This window comes from Cryptotermes secundus, unplaced genomic scaffold, assembly GCF_002891405.2.
Source record: "Cryptotermes secundus unplaced genomic scaffold, Csec_1.0 scaffold101, whole genome shotgun sequence".
NCBI classification, from domain to species: Eukaryota; Metazoa; Arthropoda; class Insecta; order Blattodea; family Kalotermitidae; genus Cryptotermes; species Cryptotermes secundus.
In genome coordinates this window covers 320,134-342,663 of record NW_019720704.1, presented here as the reverse complement: position 1 = coordinate 342,663, position 22,530 = coordinate 320,134, and the positions used below count along the sequence as shown (strand labels likewise).

The 22,530-nt window shown below is 43.8% G+C and overlaps 1 protein-coding gene across 4 annotated transcripts in view; it reads left to right on the top strand.

Annotated features, from left to right (window-relative positions):
* The window catches only part of LOC111870948 (atrial natriuretic peptide receptor 1), a 262,334-nt gene that overhangs the window by 128,827 nt on the left and 110,977 nt on the right, over positions 1-22,530 (top strand). For all 4 annotated transcript variants that reach the window (XM_033754102.1, XM_033754104.1, XM_023863625.2 and 1 more), the window contains 2 exons: positions 843-957; positions 16,820-17,148. In XM_033754102.1, coding sequence (XP_033609993.1) covers positions 843-957; positions 16,820-17,148 — 444 coding nt within the window. The remainder of the gene's footprint in view (positions 1-842; positions 958-16,819; positions 17,149-22,530) is intronic.

Here is a 22,530-nt window from a genome sequence, read left to right as displayed (position 1 = left end):
CGGTCAGTTAGGCTGACTTCTGGTTCCAGTCTCGACCGACTATTCTGGCTGACGTCATTCGTCGGTTTGTGAATAGACTGGAAGAGCGCCCGGTCTTCCCAAGGGCTACAGCTGTTTTCTTTGTCAGGATTCGCAATATCAAGGAAGAAATAACTCTTACATTAGTAAATTAAATTTAGTCATGTAATTAGAAAAGATCGAGAATGAGAATTCGAATCGCATCAAATTCTACCAGAATACTTACACAGCGATTTAAGGGCCGTGATTAACGTACATGTTGGTGGGATTACGGAGTAAATTTCACAGAGCACTTTTGCGTATTCTCTAATAAGTCCGCGACAGGGAAGTGAAAAATTCCATTCTAATACTGGCTTACACATTCCTCCGTTTGGAAAATAATGTTACTGAGCATTATTTTCCATAAAGCAACACAACATAACGAAAGAAAACGTTAAGGAGCTCGTACATACTCTTCTGTTTGCCGGGCTGCTGCCTAGAAGGAACAGAATCCCGCGGCCTCTGTCTCCAACCACTCCAACACTACCCTTACCAGAAGGACGAGAGGGCGAAGCCCGGAAATTTCATAATAAAACGATACTGTTTTTTCCCTCACTATAAACGTCTTCCACGACTTTCCCTGTCACCTCCTTCTCTACTGCGTCTGCTTGCATGTCCTCGTGCCTCGTAGCCTGCGTGTATGAGATGATGGCATGTGCCTGTTGTGTTAATCGCGTCATTAGTGCGCGTTAAGCAACCAGACTGTACGCATGCAGCTTTGTACAGCTGGAACCATTTGCTCATAAGCTGCTCCCCGGTGATGCCCCGGTTCCTCTCCATTGCAGTTGTGGTGGTGTGCGCCAACCCCAGCACGGTGCGGGAGATCCTATTGGCCGCTGAAGAACTCAACATGGTGGACAGTGGAGAATATGTGTTCTTCAACATAGAACTCTTCAGCAGGTGAGTAGCACTTGTGTTCTGTGACTGTGACGTCAGTGGTTAGCATGTGACTACAGGGTACGATGCGTGGGGGGGGGGTGTTTATAGGAAGGCAGCCGTGGCCTACTTCAAGGATTCAAAATATCTTGGTGTCATTTTCCATAGAAGAATGACATGAAGACTAGGACCGTAGCCAATGCCTGTGCACGTACATATGCACTGCATATTCAGATCCAAGCACCTGAGCGCAGCTACAAAACCCATCGTGTACAGAGCACTGATTAGAGCAAAAATGACTTATGTCTGTCCAACCTGAGAGTCTGTGGCGAACGCTCTTGATAAAACTGTAGCGCCTCCGGCTATTTGGGGACCTTGATAAAGGCACGCCGTTTCACAATTCTCACGTGGTGTTCAAAACTCCATACGTGTATGACTACATAACTGTATCATGCAGGAGACATGTAGAAGTCATCCGTGATCATCAAAATCCAAATGTAACTGAAACTGGACAAGAAGGCTTAAACTCGACGGCGGTCAGGCATACGACCGTTCAAGTGTCTTAAGTTAAGGCATAACCTTATGCACCAGCCTGCATTGACAGAGGTCTATGTATGTTGTAGAATTTAATAACAAACTGTATATAATGTACGATTATATAATATATATATTTGTGTCCCTACTTAGTCTCTGTGTGAGTAAGGTAACCCCAGGTTAATGATTGTGGAATAAGTGGAACGCCTACTTAGAAAGACGAACCCCTCCACTCGTCGAAGAGGAGGTTTAATTAAAAAAACGTGATGGTCTTAGAAGTAAATATGTGGGCATGGGTCCCCATGGGGCCCGCTACCACGGGTGACCGCGCTGGCTGGTTGACAGCAGCAAGCTTCTCCTCTGCCTTCTTCAATGCTCTCTCATCGGGGGTAATATAAACACAGAACAGTGTACAGGATAAGCGAGCTCGGATTTAAGACGTGCGCCAGTCGAATGCACCTATACGTTAACGTGGTCGGAAAGTTTTCCGCAGAATTGCCACTGTAAACTGTTGTGCTTTTGTCATGCTTGTTTCTAAGTGGTGTGTAGAATGCTAGCCTGTAGGTTTGCCACAGGCGTCAATTCAGTATAAAACCGTTCTGCTCTAGGAACCCAGGAACGTCATATCTAACGGAAGCAAAGTTCTGTGTGAATTTCTCACCGGAACCCAGTAACAATCTGCTTCAGTATTCAGGAGAGCGCACGCTCCTTCCCATGATGGTCGGAGTGTAGGAATACATAGCGTGTCTGCAAATGGATCCGTTTGCGCGATCGGGTGTAGGGGTGGAACGCGTGCTTCTCACTTGAGCCCGTCAGAAAGATCAAATGATGTGCAGATCGGGACCAGCGCTTCCTAACGGGCCCAGTTGAGGAAGAACTTCCATTGAGCCTGTTGACACAAAAGGATCCACAGTGTATCGAACAGGCCATTACCCAACATGGTGGACAGCGCTCAACGTAATGTTTATGAACCATTTTTGCTAATTGAGCTATTAGCCTATTTGCGGCGATCTCATCTCCTACGAATAAGGTCTAAAAGCCTATGACGATGGTACATTAGTACAAATATTGTGTTTTTGGACATTATCCATCTTCTTGTCTTTATCTAAAAACCGCCCTGTTTATTTTTCAAACTACAACGTTTCGGAGACTGGATTCTGTCTCTGTCTTCAGGTAAAATCTACTCGATTGGGTCCAATCAATAGAGCTAGTCCCTATCGTCAGGAGATAGGTACTAGCTATACTGATTGGGCCCAAATCAGTAGGTTTTACCTGAATACAGAGACAGAATCCAGTCTCCGAAACGTTGTAGTTTGAAAAATAAACAGGACGGTTTTTAGATGAAGACAAGACGACGGTTAGTATCCAAAAATATAATATTTTTTCTTCTCCTGCCGTCATCATGCGTTAATGCAGCTAATTACTCGTATGTGACCATCTCATCATATTACGAATGTTCCGGGTTCATATCTCCGATCATGGACCGATTATTTTGGCTGAGGGTTTTGTGGTTTTCCTCATTCCTTCCATAAGATTTCCATAAGATTTTTCGCTATCTAGCATACAATTGCCCAGTCTCAGCTGCTGGAAGCGTCGTTAAATAAGCAATAAACAATAAACAAGTCAATATACTGACTCATGTCCGAAATTACACGCATGTAAATTAAACACGCTCGTAACAACTTGTGATTTTTGTTTCCAAATTGAAATGTCAAAGTTTCCTAGTACCTTGGCAAGGTTTTTTCGTGGAACCAGCCCACATGAGATCGCACCAATAAACTCTTTATATCTTCAGTGAAAATTGTCGATATTATGGAAATCAGCTGTTAAAATAGCTAAAGATAGCGATCACTGAACAAACAAATGCGCCAATATTGATGGCGGTCAGCAGAAGTTACAGCTGCGTTTGTTTGATCAAAGCGTTTTTACAGCACGAAGCGTGTGTGGCTATGTAAATAAATGAGCTGTTGTGTTCTTCTGTTTGCGTCGCGGTTCCAGGCTCTCATAACGATTAAGGACGGGAATACCAGCTTCTCATTTTCAGCCCGCCTGATAATGTAAAGCGAATCGATTTGCGAAGGCCGTATGGTTTTGATTTTTTAAAAAAAGAAAAGCATGTGTTTGTTAAAGAGACCCCGTGATACGTGATGTGCGTCACCTGCAGATGTGGAGGAAGGAAGTGGCGCCGAGTTTTGTGCAATTGACAGCGGACATGATGGTGACCAACGAGCAGCACGTCCCCTGCCGTCGGTATAGCAAAGTGAAGACGTACAGACGCAAGGATAGACGCGTGATGAGAGGTTCCATCTTCACTTTTAGACAAAAATGAGATAACGCACTTCTCCGATTCTCCGCGCTATGTTGCGCTATCTCCACACGTTTATCTCATTTGCAAGTGTGAGATTTCAGAACGTGTTTTGTTCTGACTGCTGCTGGTTCCCACTTTCCCGAGATTCGGTGTTGTTGGCGGTAGTACACCCTGCACTCAGGTGATGAACTGTCAGGGGGTATTGTGCAACCGGGCGGAGAAATTGATCAGGCTGCTATTTGTTAGATACGAGATTGTCACAGAAGCGACTGTACCATCTTCCAGGATGTGACGCGGTATAGTCCTGTAGAAGTTATCTTACCGCCCTCTTCCTCTTCTTCTTCTTCTTTCGTCGTTACCGCTCAGTGAGACTTCAAGCCTCTCGAGTTGGTCGTCACTTATTGCCGTCCCTCACGTCCGCCCCTTTGTGGTCTGTACTTGTATCCGCCGCTTCCTGTTGCTTTCTGGTTCAGGGTAGGAGTGGGATTATGCTGAATTTGGATTTGTGTGGGCGCCAGTGGACTTGGATGACATCCACGAGTTTTGAATGGGAAAAACAAAGGTGGGGATTTGGATGGGGGGGACGTTTGGGGTTCCGACTGCTCAGACGGCAGGACGAGATTCTGTCTCAGGGCGACTAATGGGCCTTGCTCACGCAGGGAGAGAGAAGACACTGAAAAACATACCCTTCACCAACACTGTTGCGTTTATTGTAAATGTTCACAACAATTACCTATTACCCGGCTGTAGCACTTTGAATTGTACACTGCTTCTGACGACTTGTAATAACTAACTTGTAATAACTTGTAGTAACTTGTAATAACTTGTAGTAACTTGTAATAACTCACTGCTCTTATTGCCTTCTAATGACTGACTGCTCTTATTGCCTTCTAATGGCTGACTGCTCTGGAGAGGCAGAAGTCCCGACAGTTCCGGGAACGCCTGGATTCCTCTCCTCTGAAATTTTGCTGATTGGCTGAACCTCAAATTTGGGTGTTCCTTTCATTTGCATTCAGCCAATCCCTAACCAGCTCCATGTTAATTTGGGCCTAAGTACAACACGGTCCCTCTGACAGCTCTTAAATAAATGGAGGTACGCTAACAATCGCTCGGTTCGCCCCTTCGAAAATTATTGCGACTCGTTTCTGTCAAGTCTCAAATTTTCAAAGACTCGAACCCTCGAAGTTAAGCATTGAAATCCCCAAGAACACAGCGGGATACTTCCTGCTCCGTTCTGGGTTTTCAAGAGACCTGCAGTTTGCTTGTCTCTCAGAAAGACCGGATGTTGTCCTTGGCGTTTGCTGGTGCTGGAGTCAATTGTGTATCGTCCATTGTTAACAGTACTACATTTCGTGTCCATGTAGTGCATGGTAAATAAACAACGTAAATGAAAAAAATATTCCCGAGGTCCCAGCATGGTGCGGTTACAGTTATTTGACAATTCGGAAAAGCCTACTTTTTCAATCTTCAAGGTTTAAGCATGCATAAAAAAACAGCTTCTGTTTGCTCCTTGCGGTTTGCTTGATAGCACACCTCAGACAACGATGATGCAAGAAATTAATTTTTCCCAAACGTCAGTGAAGTACCAAACTATACGGCATCACATCTCAGAAGATGGTAAGTACTTCTCAAGCCTGTTACTTATTCGGACCCACGGTTGGTTTAGTATGAGGCCGATTACACACCTGCTTTCACTTTTACACAGTCTGAGATTGCCTTCGGTAAGTTTTTCGTGATGTCCGTGTTATGTTTCATCGAAACCAGAGGAAAGGCAAAATTAATATAGGGAGTATAATTAATTAATCATGATGGAAGGTGTGCTAGTGAAATTAAATCCAGGATTGCCATGGCAAAAGCTGCATTTAGCAAGAAGAAGAATCTTTTTACCAGCAAATTGGACTTAAATTTGAGGAAGAAACTAGTGAAATGCTACATTTGGAGCATAGCTCTGTATGGGGCTGGAACATGGACACTTAGGGCAGTAGATCAGAAACATCTGGAAAGTTTCGAAACGTGGTGTTGAAGAAGGATGGAGAAGATCAGTTGGCCCGATTATGTGAGAAATGAAGACGTGTTAATTAGAGTCAGTGAGCAGAGGAATATCCTACACGAAATAAGAAAACGGAAGGCTAATTGGATTGGTCATGTTTTACGCAGAAACTGCCTTCTAAAAGAAGTTATTGAAGGAAAGATAGAGGGGCGGATAGAAGTGACCAGAAGACGTAAGAAGATGCTGGATGACCTTGGGGACAGAAGAGGATACTGTCATTTGAAAGACAAAGCTCTAGATCGCAATAAGTGGAGGAATTGGTTTGGAAGAGACTGTGGACCTGTCGTCTGACAGATTACTGATGATGATGAACTGAAAAAAGATGTAGAAGGAAGCGGTTCTTGCCTAATTTGACGTACTATCTTTGAGGGGCTGATGAAATCCACCAATAACTGCAGTGTTCTGCCGGCTGTCCTGGCAAATTTTTGGACCAAGATTTGAACCCGAGACGTCCCGAACACATCGTGCAAGTGGTAACGTCCCAACCTCGACTTCAGGTTCCAGAGCGTAAGAACCCAACGCGGTCAGTACGCGTGTCCTGGCCTGGAGGAGGAGACGCGAAATTAAACTTGAGAGTGGCTATAGGGACGCAGAAAAAACAACGCTGCATGTCACTGAAGGGTTCTGTCTTCTGTATTTTAGCATCCTGTTGCACTGATTCATATTCATAATATGTATATATAACAGTCTTCAGGTGCGTACAATCCCATCGACCACTTTTACACTACATGTTTCGGCAGTATGCTGCCATCTTCAGGTGTATCGATCCGTCAACTATTTCACTGCTTGCCTTTATATGTCCATTTATAAATAATATTAAATTTGTATACGTCCTTATATAATAATAAAGTTTACGTGTTTAAAACTTGTTAAAACTTATTATCTCATACGTCACATTTTTAAAATTCGTGTGCATTATTTATCATCCACATGGAGGTCGTTCTTCTAATGTTTATAATTGTGTGTGTATATCTGCAACGTGAAAAATGTTACATATTAATGTTATGTTTTGATTTATATTGGTTTCGTGTTGTTAATATTATACTGTTTAGTACTCACTGTGTCTCATGATGTGTTCTACTCTTGTGGCTGCGTGCGTTGTAACGTTGGTTGTGTGTGTGTGTGTGTGTGTGTGTGCTGTTCTCGTTCTCTTATATTATTGATCGACTTATGGTGTTGTGGGGGTAGGTGGTGGGGTTTGTTTTGTGTTGTTCTGTGTAAATTGTGTGTAATTCATGAAATACTGGGTTATATAGTTCTTTATTTATATTATTCATATGTGTGTTTTTCTTTGTTGTTCTGTACATATGACAGTTTTCCAATGTGTCTAAATATTGTCCTTTTTTATTCGTTGCTATGATGTCCACAGTATTTTCTATTGTACCGTATGCGTGTCCCGTATCTAATATGTGTTCCGAGTATCATGTATTACTGTTATTGTGCCTTATGTCATGAATGTGTTCTTTATATCTGGTATTCCTTATAGACAGAGCAGATAATTACCCCATTACCAGAACAGCAAAAAATATATAAATAGCTACTATAAATAACATACTTATAAATAATAAGTATAACACAGATATAATTACAAAACTAGCTACAAAAAAGAGAAACCAAAACATTACAGAAAAGCAGAACATTGCAGAGAATTTAGAAGGACAAAAAAACAAAGACGAAATGGGCAACATTCACATAATAGGAAAAGAAACAAGAAATATTAAAAAAATATTTTGAGACACAAAATTAAAAATGGCATTTAGAACTAAGAACAATTTACGACATATATTGAAATCAAAACCACAAATAGATGAATATAACAAAAGTGGTATCTATAGAATGAAATTCCTAGATTGCCCCATGGTATATATAGGACGAACTGGGAGGAAATTTAATACCAGATATAAAGAACACATTCATGACACAAGACACAATAACAGTAATACAGGATACCCGGAACACACATTAGATACGAGACACGCGNAGAGCCCTCCACTGGTCCCTATCCTGAGCCAGATCAATCCAATCCATACCATCCTATCCTATCTCTCTAAGATCCATTTTAATATTGTCCACCCACCTACGCCTTGGTCTTACCAGTGATAAGTTTACTCCCCCACCCGTATTTATGGTGCGGTGCTTAATTAAACAAGCACAGGGACAACTTTGCTTTTACCTGTGGCGTTCATGTGGAATTTATATTGGGTATAGTAGTACTGGGACAGATGTCTCTTCTAGTTTGTATGTTTTCTCTGCCAGACATCATTGTGCTGATTCACAAATCATTCTCGTCGTCAGGGGCTGGCACTGAAGGCTCATTTGAGGCCACAGTGCAAAGCAGCTTAGCCATGCACCACTCCTATTGCTTTGTTATTATTATTGTGCATCAGCTGCTAATGTTGTATGTAGGGATGCTGACGTATTAGGAGCCAGGAAAGTTCTCTCCAAACGATTTTAAATATGGTATAATTGTTAGTATTGCTATTTGCATGTGCAATAAACAACTTCAATTGAATAATTATTATTATTATTATTATTATTATTATTATTATTATTATTTTACTGCAATTGGGTGTTCAGCCGGTGGCAGTAGATCTTACACTGATACGGGCAAAGAAAGACTATACATAAAGAGAACAATACAAAACAAAGTACAGACAATGAACAGGGTACACACCGAGCAAGAATCCAGCATGAAGGCAAAGAGTAGTGCCACAGCTGTGAGAAACTCAGATCCGACATACGGAAGCCAAACTCGCTTATAACACAGCCTACTGAAACCAGGACTGAGTTGCTCTTCCTTTCCCGAGATATCAGCTAGGCCTTAGCTAGTGTACACGCATTTGCGCATATACACGGCGCAAAACTGCAAACATACGCTCTACAGAGATTTAGTTTTGCGGCTGCTTTATTCTGGGTATGTGACATGGCTCCTTCTGCACACGCATCGAGAGAATCTGCTTTGCTCACAAAGAGGGGTCGCGTCACAGAAGGTTCCTTATCCAAACAAGTTTCATTCCTGCTGTGAAAGCTGTCTCCCGAAGAGTCGATACCACTTCCTCTCACCCTGCTGTCTGTATCAGCGCACTCTGCGCCCTGTCAGCACTTGACGCCGCCTGTTGTCTTGCTTTGCACTTCTCTTGTTCGTCTTGCCCCGTAGATACTTAAAAAAAACTTGCAAAATTCGAATATTTGAGAAGGACAGCTACATTCACGAAGAAATAATGGGCAGAATACATTCCGTGCAGGCCCGCCACCCTTCGTTTCAGAACGTGTTGTCTCCTCTCCTACCTAACAACGTACAGAATTGTAGCTTGATCTTATCTCTTCGTCTGTGTGGGTACGAAACTTGGTCTGTCACACAAAGGAAATAACATAGATTGAAGGTGCATTAGAATGGGACGCTCAGATGCAGACAGAAAGTAACAGAATGCCAGTTACTGTAAGAGACAAGTAACGCGCATGGAAGAGGTGGGCAAATACTACACAGTTTGGTCGGAAAACGTGAAGGCAAGTGAATATGGATTGAAGGATAATATTGTCACGTGTCCGGAGTTCCGTGACAAATAATTGTGGATTACGGCTTAGACGAAGCTGTTTTGTTGGACATCTCGTTTACTGTTACCCTTATAATCATTACAGTTACTCTGACATAACTTCTTCCAGACGATGCAACCTGACTAGTCCATCGTTTCTGATCTGACCTCTGGTCTTATCTCCGCTCCGGTCTGATCTGGTTATATCTGGCGTGATCTCCCTGAAGTAAGTTCATGACGTACCGAATAACAGGCACCGCCCCAAACAGTTCTGTATCTCATTTCCATGATAACCTGCCTCTGTACGCGTTACCACGGAGACTCCTCCAGTTGTGCCGTAACTTACGTGTCTAGCCGAGTGTTTCCATGGAAGTGCATGTATACTAGTCCCATGGTAAGCCGTTGTCTCGGGAACGTGCTTTGTCCAATGCTCGTTGCCTAGGGTTCCGGCTTTCTGGCGGCACACCACAATATTAAAATGGAAGCGAGACCTACTAGCGGCCTCTTATTGACAGAGCAGTTGAATGTCGAAGAATTTCCAAATTGGGCTCTCTCAGTTTCTCCAACGATTTAGTCCGCTTTTCCCTCCTTGCTATTGGATCGCCGTCTCTGTACTTGGCATATACTGCCCATTTCTTCGACAAGCATCTCAGATTCTGGATGTAATGTCAGAGCTCTCTTCCTTTTGCTACTTCCACAGATAGTAGCCAGCAATGATGATGCGATGTTCGTGTGTTTGCAGCAAGGTACAATTCCATTAGCCTTATTGCTACCGACACTTTCCTATTGTGGTATCTGTTGTCAGGACGGATATCAGTGTAACTAGCGGTCACATTAATTAATCTTTATAATAAACCTTCAGAAGTATTCATTCTTCACCCGGGTTACTTATATTTAAGTTGGCTATTTAACGACGCTGTCACTGTCAGGATTGTTTTCCTTACATCGCAGTATACAGTAGCGAAGACCTAGAAGGAACACCACTCAAAGTAAGAAATTATGATGTAATCTTGTAATTAAATAGGAAAAGAATCACAGTAAACCTTCGCTAATCCGGAGTAATTTGGGAGGCGGAAGTCATCCGGATTACTGAAGCAAAATGTGGCCCTAAAGGGCGAAAAAATACTTAGAGCACAAATAAATGGAAAATTTAACTACATACGTAGTGCTGATGAAACTAAATAGCGAAATACACTGTAGAGCCTTTATTTAAAGCTGTACAAAACAATATATTTATTCATCGATAGAAGACTCAGTTGTACTTGTTTTTGAACGTAATAATGAAGGTTTGAAGAAACTATCAAGTTTTGTCTGAACAGACAAGTGACTCATCTGCCTTCCTAAATGCCATGTGCCTTCTAAAGTTATGTACTCAACTGTGAACAGCGCTTTTCATTTTTCATATTCTGATCCGAATTAGCCGACATCCGGATTAACCGTAACTGGATTAGCGGGGGTTTACTCAACTGGAGATGTGGAGCTAAATCGCCCTCAAAACCCCCACCTCAGTATTTTCGCACTACTTTAGCAACGATAGAGATTGGCAAGAGTATGGAATACATTTCGTTATTTCTTTCGAGTGTTCTCTGTTAGGTCCGCAGTAGAGTGAGACTTCGCATTCTTACAAGAACACAGCAAGCTGATTATTTAAATAGCTCCATTTTTATTTGTTTTATGCAGTGTGACGGTAGGCCACCGTCCGGGCGCAGGTACACATTTGCGCTGAGTGCGTGTTGCCCTCGGCCCCGTGTTTGCGGATGCGGACGTGTTGTAGCGTTGTAGCGGATATAATCGCCCTGACGCGATACATACTCGTAGTGGGCGGCCAACGCCGTGACTCGGATCCAAGCCACGGGGCACTGTGACGCAGTCTTGTGGCTAGCTTTCCTGCTTTGTATTCTGAAAGTCACGGGTTGGTATGACGGATTTTAGACTGGCTATCCTAACTGGAGAAATGAAGAAGTGTTATTTAGAGTCAGTGAGCAGAGGAATATCCTACACGAAATAAGAAAACGGAAGGCTAATTGGATTGGTCATGTTTTACGCAGAAACTGCCTTCTAAAAGAAGTTATTGAAGGAAAGATAGAAGGGCGGATAGAAGTGACCAGTAGACGAGGAAGAAGACGTAAGAAGATGCTGGATGACCTTGGGGAAAGAAGAGGATGTTTTCATTTGAAGGAGAAAGCTCTAGATCGCATCAAGTGGAAGAACTGTTTTGGAAGAGACTGTGGACCTGTCGTCTTGACAGATTACTGATGAATGAATGAATCCTAACTGAGGTATTGCGTGGTCTTCTTGGTATCTACGGACATGTGTAGACAGTACCTTAAATCGTCCACGACCACTCCTCATATTTTCCATTTCAGTATTCATTCTCAACCTACCACTGGACGCCAGTCCGTCCGAGCTGTTGAAGATGTCGTTAACAAGTTACGAATAAAATATAAACAAAGAAGCCAGATCCAACAGAGGACAGACGAGCTGATCCCTAAATCATGGATCCTTAACCTGAACTAAATCACACCTTTGTTTCTCACTGGCCGTCCTAACCAAAGTGTCTGCAGCCCATTCATTTCCAGCCCGACAGCTTGTTTGGTACGTCGGTCCCGTGAGCATATGACCAGTGTTTTGTCATTTGCTGCTGTGGGACAGCATAGCGGTCTCTCCATGAATTAAACGGTTACCTAGCAACGAAACAGCTGTAGAAGTAGATCGTTTTTGCACTACAATACAGGTTATTATGATTCCCTTTGTAAAGCCGAAAATTTATGTTTAAAATTATTTCTTGATGAAATTACATCTGCCCTGCGAACCAGGGCAGGTCATACGCCGTGTCCTGTGTAGGCAACATCACGGAAGAGAGGATCTGTGTACCTCTCTGTGCATGCAGGAAGTACGAGTATGTTAAAAATAGAAAGGAGTAACTTTCCCTAATGATGAAGTTCACGGTGGACGTCACCAACCGCCTTCGACGCATCGGAGTTCCCACAGCACGAAGCACAGAAACTGTATGCCCACATGACCCTTGAGTACCGGGTCTACAAACATCACAGCACATTGAACAATTAACTAATCTTATTGAACAGAATTCTTGTTGGCAATCTGGTTATCGTCCACTCGGGCAAGAAATTCCTCGCCGTTTATGAAACCCCAAGATGAATTATTACCCTGCTAACGAGAGCTGGCTACTGGATCCTGGCCAAATAAATTCATTTCACATCCTATCATTTTATTTACGTTAAGATATATTTTAATATTATCCTCTCATGCACGTCTACATCTCCGAAGGTCTCTGCCATATACGTTTTTCGATCAAAGTTGTATGCTCATTTCTGGGCTCTCCTGTTCTTACTACATACCCAACCTATCTCATCCTCGTCGACGATACTCAATGATATGAAGAGCACAAATTGCGTGGCTTCCCATTATGCAAATCACGCTACGGCCTGTAGGAAATTCCAAAGTACAGAAAATAAAGCATTTCCTACTGTACGAGCATTGGAGAATCCTTGATCGAAGCTTTACTTGTAGTTTCAGCGTGCTTGCTTCTGTAAGTTGAAGGAGAAGAGATGAGCAGACATGGCCACAAGGATCACCGTACCTCTATATGGAGTGCATCGTGGCTGCCTTCTGCGACAATCAGCTTGCTGTGGACCCTGAAGTGCGCATGCTCGTGTGTACATTCACAAAAATATGAAGAAATCACAAAAGATAGATTAATTCCTGAAGACAATCAATAGAGAATAAAGCAAATATGATCTCAGATGCTGCAAGATAATGTTTAGAATGTAGCAAACAGAAGCTGATCACGTGAACAGAAGCAAATTGCCAGCATGGCAGATAAAGTGAATGCAGTTTGTGTAGCGGAAATTGTGCCAGTAAATCAAATGTCTCGTAAGGGCGAAGAAACTCGCCTGCGAATCCATCCGCCCTTATTCCCTGGCCCCATTCACGGTCTCGTGGGCTCCACACTTGTCAGTTCTCACGGCCCCATCTACTCTGTCTATCCATCACTCAGAATTGCCCCTGGCCAGCTCATGCCTACCGACAGGTCAGGCATCGAACCTCACGACTGAGCGAGTAGTCCTGTCTTTTTGCGCTCTTAGTGTCTACACTATATAGCCTCGAGTGGCAGGGCGCCATGGCTCAAGCGGTTAGTCGCTGGCTTCCCACCGCGGCGTCCCGGGTTCGATCCCGGGTCTGGTCAAGTGATATTTTTGGTGGAAAAAGTGACACTGGGGCGGGTTTTCTCCGAGTACTTCGGTTTTCCCTGCCAATCTTCATTCCACCAATTGCTCCACAATCACCCTCACCTATCATCTGGCGCTGGTACAATAGGCCAGAAGTGGCCGCAGTACAAGGGACTTAGTCCCACCCCACTAGCAATAAAAAACTGGAAAGTATCTGGAAGGAAGCGGCGAAATCGAGGTCTGTCCCCACATTTCCTGGAGGAACTGAATAAAACTACCGAAGACGTCATTCAAGAAAATCGATTTTCCGGCAGAGATTCAAACCGAGGACTTCATAATACGATTGTAGAGCGTCACCTGTACACTTCCTGCTCGGTGGTAATGCTCTGCTTCCTATTCTGGGGTCCCCGAGCTCGTATCTCGCACCAGAGGGCAGTTATCGTGACAGAGTTTCTTTTTTATTGAAGTTTTGCCCAATCCCTCAGGCAAATACTGGGATAATACCTTACATTAGGACACGGCCGCTTATCCTTTCCAACTCATCACCCACTCATCCTCTCTTTCTGTGTTTTGTACCTGAGCTGCTGGAAACTTCGCTAATAAATCATAAATGGAATTAATAATGAATCAAAGGAAGACGTCTTGCAAGGCTGTACCGCACGTCTGTTCGAAGTGGCTGTTTCTCATTTTCCTCAAGGCTTATGCCATATCTGCTTTTTAACTCAGATTATGGATCTGGTAGCTAAGCTAAAGGACTCCTTGTGTGGGTGAGAAGCATATTACAAAAGAACGGAGACAACCGCGGTTATGAACCCTTTCGCTTAATAAATATATCGGACCGTGACACTCCAAGCCCCAACATAGTCGGCACATAAGCGGGCATGTCGGTCGGACCGAGAGGCCTGAACCTGATGAGGCCTTCCCGTGGCCTAGTTTCGGAAGGCGAACAAGCTGAGCTGGGGGGTTTATGGCCGTCAGAACTGAAATGGCGTGTTGGCCAATCGAAACTTCCACTTAGGGACAGAGACTGTGTTCAAGAAGCGTAACGTCGTATAGATAGGAGTTCCTGGAACGAATGAGAAGTTCGTAAAGGAGCGTTCCAGAAGTGCGTCCAGTAATTCTGCCATCTATCTCTGTTGGCGTGTAGCAACTGGAAAACCACTTAACGGATATTCATGAAATTTCATACTGGGTGCTTTTTAATAGGCAATTTGTTGATACATTCAGATTTTGATTAGATTAAGTCAACAATAACGGATACTTTACATGAAAACCATCACACTGTTTTCTGCCCATATGACGAGCGTAACTCGCTAAATATTTGTCGAAGCAAAAAGCGTTTGGAACAGCAGTTGGAGAGAAAACAGGGATGTATGTTTCATGCACAGTACCCAAAAATCTTACGGTTTTCGACATAATCAGACAAACGAGGGGGAACGCTAAATTTTCCTTATGAATTCTGCGATAATAGTACAACCGAGCGGGTTCTCATGGCGGTAGCCCTCTTTATTTGTATTCCGCAAGTGCTGAGATTGAATCTCCGTCAGGGTAACGGCTATCCTAATTTAGGTCTATCGCTGTCCTCCTCAGTTCCTCTAAGCAAATGGCTGGGTAAGCCACTACCACTTCCTTCCAAGTTCCTTCCGGTTCATCAGTCATCTGTCATCCCATTAATCGAGCCTATGTAGTCTGTCTACTGACAGAGTCGTGAAGTAGGCCACAAAAAGAATCTGTATGAAATACTGCCGTACTACACGAACTGTGAACATCGTCTCAGAATTATGCATCGTTTCATTTGTGTATCTTTTGTGGTGGACAAAACTTTCCTGATCAGGGCCGTCTTGCATCTCGCTTTCTTGCCGACTGTTCCCTCGTGATGCTGCTCTGGGTGTACGCTGTGTAGAGTTCTGGTGCTAACGTAAATACAGGGAGAGTTCAACCAAATTAGCGGACCTGCTATGATATAAACTAAGAATTATTATTGCCTCTAAATTGCAACAAACTGTCGTTTTATAATGAGCGCGATACATAGAGTTACGAGCCACCCTTCAGAAAGAAAAACAAGTTTCACGCCAGTAATTAGCACTTTTCGCCCTCGAAGGGGAGGAATATTTAATTTAATTACATCTCTTCCAGCAAGGAGAGCAAATTGATCCCAGTGGAAGCTGCAGAACTCTGGAAATAAAAGGCCTCCACCTTTAGTAGCTCAACTCCTTAACCCTTAAAACCACATGTTTTTACTTTCAGAGGGTTTGCATTTTCCCCAAACAATGTATTTATTTGTTATTTTTCTCGCAACAAACAGCGATTGTTTCCCTATAACATTAACTTATTGGTCTTTGTTGTGGAGAACCAATGTATTTTCTGTGAGGTACGAACTGAATTTTGAAATATTTCAATAGACTTCAGGATTCAGAGGGCTGAAGCAAATGAGCTGTGTTAAATGACGCGGTGTAGTTAATTGGGATATCCCGGGTTCTAACCACTGCCTTCAGACAAGGTTAATACTTTTGGTGGTTTTCGTGAATCGTTCCAGGTAAAGATAAACTAAACGAAAACACGGGCAGAAGAAACCAGTTTTTGCTTCTATCCGCGCACAACTGCAGACCCGTTGTCAGAATAATTTAACTGTACTTGATTTGCTAATGTCTGACGACTCGGATGTTCATAAAAATCCAAACTTAACTTGCTGTGGGCTAAATAGTGTCAACGTGAAGTCCTCATAATCTTCACATTAAAGTAATTAATTGTACATTTATGCGATGCCTTTATATTTACGTATTCTTTTATTGCTAGTGGGGTGGGACTAGGTCCCTTGTACTGCGGCCACTTCTGGCCTATTGTACCAGCCCCAGATGATAGGTGAGGGTGATTTTGGAGCAATTGGTGGAATGAAAATTGGCAGGGGAAACCGAAGTACTAGGAGAAAACCTGCCCCAGCGTCACTTTGTCCACCACAAATCCCACTTAACCAGACCTGGGATCGAACCCGGGCCGCCGTGGTGGGAAGCCAGCGACTAACCGCTTGAGCTATGGCGCGGCCCTTATATTCACGTAACGACGATATGCTTTCAGAATTGGCGCATCCACTGTACAGATCGAAAGGGCGATGCTGTAAATTTTGTTTTCAGAAAGAATAATGCCATCAGTGCGTGACATGAGCACATATTTCACAGAGCCGGAGATACGGCAACTACCAGACTGCACGGAGAAACCCACAGCCGCAGAACGCAGGACAGTTTGCTAACTAATGGCCTTGGTTTGCCCGCAGTAGCGAGAGCAGCATGCGACCGTGGGAAGTGATCGGCGACCCTCCGCAACGCAACGAGAGAGCCAAGAAGGCCTACAGCGCCCTGCTGACGGTGACCGCCGCGACGCCGGACAACAAGGAGTACCGCACGTTCTCGGAAGAGGTGAAGCGTCTGGCAGAAGACAAGTACAACCAGACTTTCAGCAACGAGTCCGTATCCACGTTCGTAACGGCGTTCTATGACGCGGTGCTGCTGTACTCCCTGGCCCTGAACGAGACCCTGAACGACGGGGGCTCGGAGCTCGACGGCAGGGACATCACGAAGCGCATGTGGAACAGAACCTTCAAAGGTATGTAGAGTTAAATGCAGTTGATGTCACATGTCAGGGTTTGCAGGGATTATTGTAATAAATCCTCACTAATTCGGATTAGTGAAACAAAACCTAGCCCTAAAATACAGAGAAAAGGAAAATTTAACGATATAAGTATTGTTGATGAAGGTAAATAAAAATATATCACTGTAGAGCCTTTATTTAAACGCTATAAAAGACAACATATTATTCATCGATAGAAGACTCAGAAACTATATTTGTTTTTGAACATAATATTGAAGGTTTGAGGAAACTGTCTATTTCCCCCCCCCCCGAACAGACAAGTGACTTATCTGCCTTCCTAAATGTCTCGTGTCGTTTAAAGTATTTACTCAGTTGTGAACACAATTTTGCAAGTTTCGATCCGGATTAACTTAACCGGATTACCGAGGATTTACTGTATATATATATATAAAACAAACAAACAAACAAACAAACAAACTCCGTGGCCTGCAATCCGCAAGCTCACTGCGGTGCGGCAGTCCGTGGGCAGGTCTGCTTCCCAGACACAAACCGTCACTCATATGTGCAAACCTTGGTCTCTCTCGTTACAATATGGCTCGTGAAGGGATGGACTGGATTCAGCTTGGCTCAAAACGGAGTAGTATCGAATTCTTTTGCACGCACCGGTGAATATTTGTGTTCCACCGAAGGCAGGGAATTTCTTAAGCATCTTAGCAACTGTCAGATTTTCAGCTAACTCTGTGCTTTGCTGTTTTTTTACTTATCGACATGTGGCAACAATATTCTATGAAAGAAGATTACAAATGGCTATGGGTTCGGGAGTTTGAGTCCATGTTAATAGATTAAAATATAGATTTGCTCTGGAATATGACGCCGTGACTTCTGCCACGTCGCTCCGAAATGTTGGTAGGCGTCGTCACATGTCAGAAGGCATTTCCTGCAGTACTCACTGCCGTGAGCCCCTCAGAGCTCACATTTATCGGTATATTGCTCTTCCCTGCGTTTGTATTTCAAGACAATTCAATGGACCGGAATCTGTTCTGTCTTACGTGTGTAGTTTTGGCGAGAATCCACTGATACTTGATTCTCATGTTAAAGCAGTATCGATATATAAAAGATATGAAATGTAATTACAGATCTTATGTTGTGTTCGATATATAAATCATTAATTCTCAGAATAAACAACATTTATTCCCTAGAGAATATAAATCGATACTTCTTTCCAGTGGCGGTGTTTCCTGTGACGTGGAAACCGAAGTTCTGTGTGTTACTTGCGTGAACCTGGACACAGAATAAAGAGAAAAATAAATAAATAAACCAGATTGAAAGAGGACACAATTGGTACATTTAGGCCTATTAACTTAACGTAATGTGATGTGATGAAAGAAGATACGGCAAACAAAACAAACTCCGTAATTTTAGTCCGCAAGCGAAATATAACGACCGAGCGACCGTCACTTGTCGGCGAAGTTACTGCAACTTTAGCGGATAGAGGGTGTCGCGTGGTCGGCGCAACGAATCCCCGCGGCCGTTAATTTCGGTTTTCTAGAACGGAGCCACTACTTTTCCATTCAAGTAGCTTCTCAGTTATCCTCACAAAGCTGAGCGGACCCCGTTCCAGACCCACTACTTCTCAGAAAATCGGGTAGCGCCTGGAATCGAACCCGAGACCTCTGGATCTGTAGCCAGGAACTCTGACCACTAGACTACAGAGGCGGCAAAGAAAATACTGCAGTCACTCAAATCTCTCTCCCTCTCGCTCTTTCTTTTGAGACGTCGAAGCATCAGCAAGGCAACCGGGCCCGCGATGTGCAATTCACGTTAAAGGCGTGACCATTAACGCTAAGGACGTACACATTAATTAGTCTGAGGGTGTTGATATCCGAAATCTGTTTATCTGGATATCAAAACATCTATTAGAATTTCAGAGTAAGCACCAACTTAGTTAGCATGTCGCAGAAATTGGATGCGTCCATATTAAGTTCTGTGACTGAAACCTCTGTGAAGTAAACATGACATACCAGAAACAAGGGTCACAGGGAAACGATAAGCAAGCTAATTTGCATCTAATGGAGCGATATCGGATAACGTTTGAAACATTTGCTTTTAAAAGCTTTGTTTCCGTTTGTGTTTTATACCTTACATTCTCTACCTCAGCTTAAATTGACACAAAATGCAAATCGTATTGAAATGATCTTTAAATTGGTTGCACTCGGATAAAGTTAAGGGTCCTTTTAAAGACAATTTGTATAAAATTCAAGAATTCGTAATGGGGCATGTTTTCTGTAATTGAAACAAGATACGGTCGACATGAACCCATGTCAGATGCAACCCTACTGATGTGCAGGGAATGCAAATCTTAAACATTTCTGACAAACGTGATGTTGTTTTGGGGATTGCCTAACTTCGTGAATGCTCTCGAATGCAAATTTCCTGAAACTGAATCTGTTTTCGGCATGAGGTGGAAAAATGGGGGGGGGTAGTTTTTAACGCTTTATGAAAAGTAATTGAACAAAAACTCCGTGAGATAAAATGTTACCCTGCCGTTTGAAACGAGCGTTACCTATTGGAAAGTGCCTACTTACAAGACTAAGAAGGAAATATGGGGATCATAATAAACAACACTCCGTGGCTTTAGTCCGCAAGCGAACAATACCGACCGAGCGACTGCCGCTTGTCGGCGGTTAGTGCCAAATTTAGCGGATAGAGGGTGTCGCGTGGTCGGCGAAACGAATCCCCACGGCCGTTAATTTCGGCTTTCTAGAGCGCAGCCGCTGCTTTTCCATTCAATAGCCCCCTTCCAGACCAACTACTTCTCAGAAAATCTGGTAACGCCAGGAATCTAACCCGGGACCTCTGGATCATAGCCATGAACTCTGACCACCAGACCACAGCGGCGGTCATGCGAATAATCATACGGACTTTAAGGAAAAGTTGTGAGAATCTGAGAGGGTTGGAATTGGGTTAGGTTTGCGTCCAGTGTCGGGCATTGTGATGACTTTGTGTTCTGTTGCCAGACAGGTAAGTACACACATTATTACAGCACCATCTGTTACCATTCGGAACGAACTTACACGGTAGCCTCTGCAGCAAAATCGCATTGGTTTTACAGCTTACCTTGTTACAGACATTCTCCCTGCTTTGGCACGCCTTGGGGGCAGCGGCTGTCTGCTGAAGTGACGACACCCGTCAATAGGCTGCGTGTTGCCATGTACGGATATTCTGTCATTGAAAGCCGCCACACCCTGTAGTGATCACTTATGAATATTTAATAAACGGTTGCCAAGCGACGAAACAGCGGTGGGCATAGTTCGCTTTTACATTACAGTGACCAGTTAACGGTTGCATGGCAACCAGATCAGAGATGGGTACATAACGACTCCTTCGATGTCGAGACTATATATGGCAGGATAACGCATGAGCGATTTGATGAATTAGAGAGGATTTGGGTTCTAGAGCGTTGCCAGAAGTGCCAGGTCCGTGCAGAACAACAAGTGCAACTTACATTGCTCTAGTCTGAATCTTTGCGCTGCTGATTCAGAGACAGGGAGACGAAGGATTGAACTGAGCGGTGAATATTGTCGGTCTGTCCTATAGCTGCTTGGTGCTGAGCCTTTGTTAGGGAGATCATTAGTGCTTCCGCTAGTCAAGAAAGGGCCTGTTTTTGTCTTGAGCCAGATGAATCCAGTTCACACTCCTCCACGCTGTTTCACAAAAATACCTGTATTTTAATATTAGCTTTCCATCTACGCGTACTTCTCTGTCTTTCAGGTTTTTCGACCAAAATTCTGTGCGTATTTCTGATCGTCTATGTGAATGCTGAAACAAACTCCGTGACTTTAGTCCGCAAGCGAACTATACCGACCGAGCGACCGCCGCTTGTCGGCGAAGTTAGTGCCTCTGTGGTCTAGTGGTCAGAGTTCCTGACTACAGATCCAGAGGTCCCGGGTTCCATTCACGGCGTTACCAGATTTTCTGAGAAGTAGTGGGTCTGGAATAGGGTCCACTCAGCTTCGTGAAGATAATTGAGGAGCTACTTGACTGGAAAAGTAGCGGCTCCGGTCTAGAAAATCGAGATTAACTGCCGTGGGGATTCGTTGCGCTGACCACGCGACACCCTCCATCCGCTAAAGTTGTGTGCATGCTACCCGAATAATAAAGAAACGAAACCACCCTAACTCCTCTTCCCCTCGATACATGTCACATTCACACAGATGACGCCCTGGTACGTGTGTCTGCATATACAGACACACCGGTGTGGCGCCACGTTCCCCGTCGCTCTGCGTCCCGACGAAAGCCGCACGTATAGAATATCACCGAATCCAGTTATTTTGATTGCCTGGAATGAATAGTGTGCTTTGTAAGTTGCACTTACCCTGAAGATGGAGGCAGTCCGTTCCTCCGTAACTTGGTACCTATTCACAAGACTACGTGACGTCACATCCCACAAGACCGTATCAGCTCCGCATATTCGTTATCAGCATGGAGTCGGAGATATCACTTTGAGAAATTGGAACTTGTGGGCTTTTACAATATAATCCATGCATATGGGGGAGGAACTGGAGACAACCACGAAACTATCCAATGTTTTGGTCCAGTGCCTCTCTGGGCTTGCTCCCGCACACAGCGCGCATAGGGCAGACGCGAGGTGTGGGCGGGTTGGGGGGGGGCGCACTGCGGGCTCAGTTCATAACGGAAAAGTTGCGAGAGGCAGAGATGAGCAATTTGTTTTCGTGTTTTAATTGACGGATTCGTGATTAATATTAATTCTGCCGCGCACACAGTCTCGGGAGAAAGTAATTCCCGGCGGAACTCGGAATTAATAAATGAATTGTTCCGTCACTTAACGCCTCTGGCATAATCGACGCTAATTTGTTTCTGCTGTCCATTCAACTTTCCGACGCAGCCACAAAGCTCTCACTTCTCATGCAACACGTAAAACACGAGCTCAGTTTCAACAACTGCGCCTGCGTAGAACACGGCGTTGTAGAACTACCATTCTCTGCAGAACCCTAATTAAGCAGTTGATAGTCGCTCAGCTGCTCAAGAAATCCCCCCACCTTACATGCAGTCTTATTCCCAGCAGCCCACTACTGGGCTTTATCCTGAACCAGATGAACTCCATTTTTCTCAGGAGTACTCTTGCCCTTAGGTTTTCTAACCGAAGTTCCATATGCATGCAGTAAACCCTCGCTCATCCGGTTACAGTTAAACCGATCGAAATATGAAAATTGCTGCTCACAGTTGGGTACATTCTTTAAAAGACACAGGGCAATAAGGAAGGCAGATGATAACTTGTCTGTTCAGACGAAGCTTCACAGTTTCTTCAAACCTGCATTATTACGTTCAGAAACAAGTACAGTCTCTGAGTCTGCTATCGATGTATATATATATGTA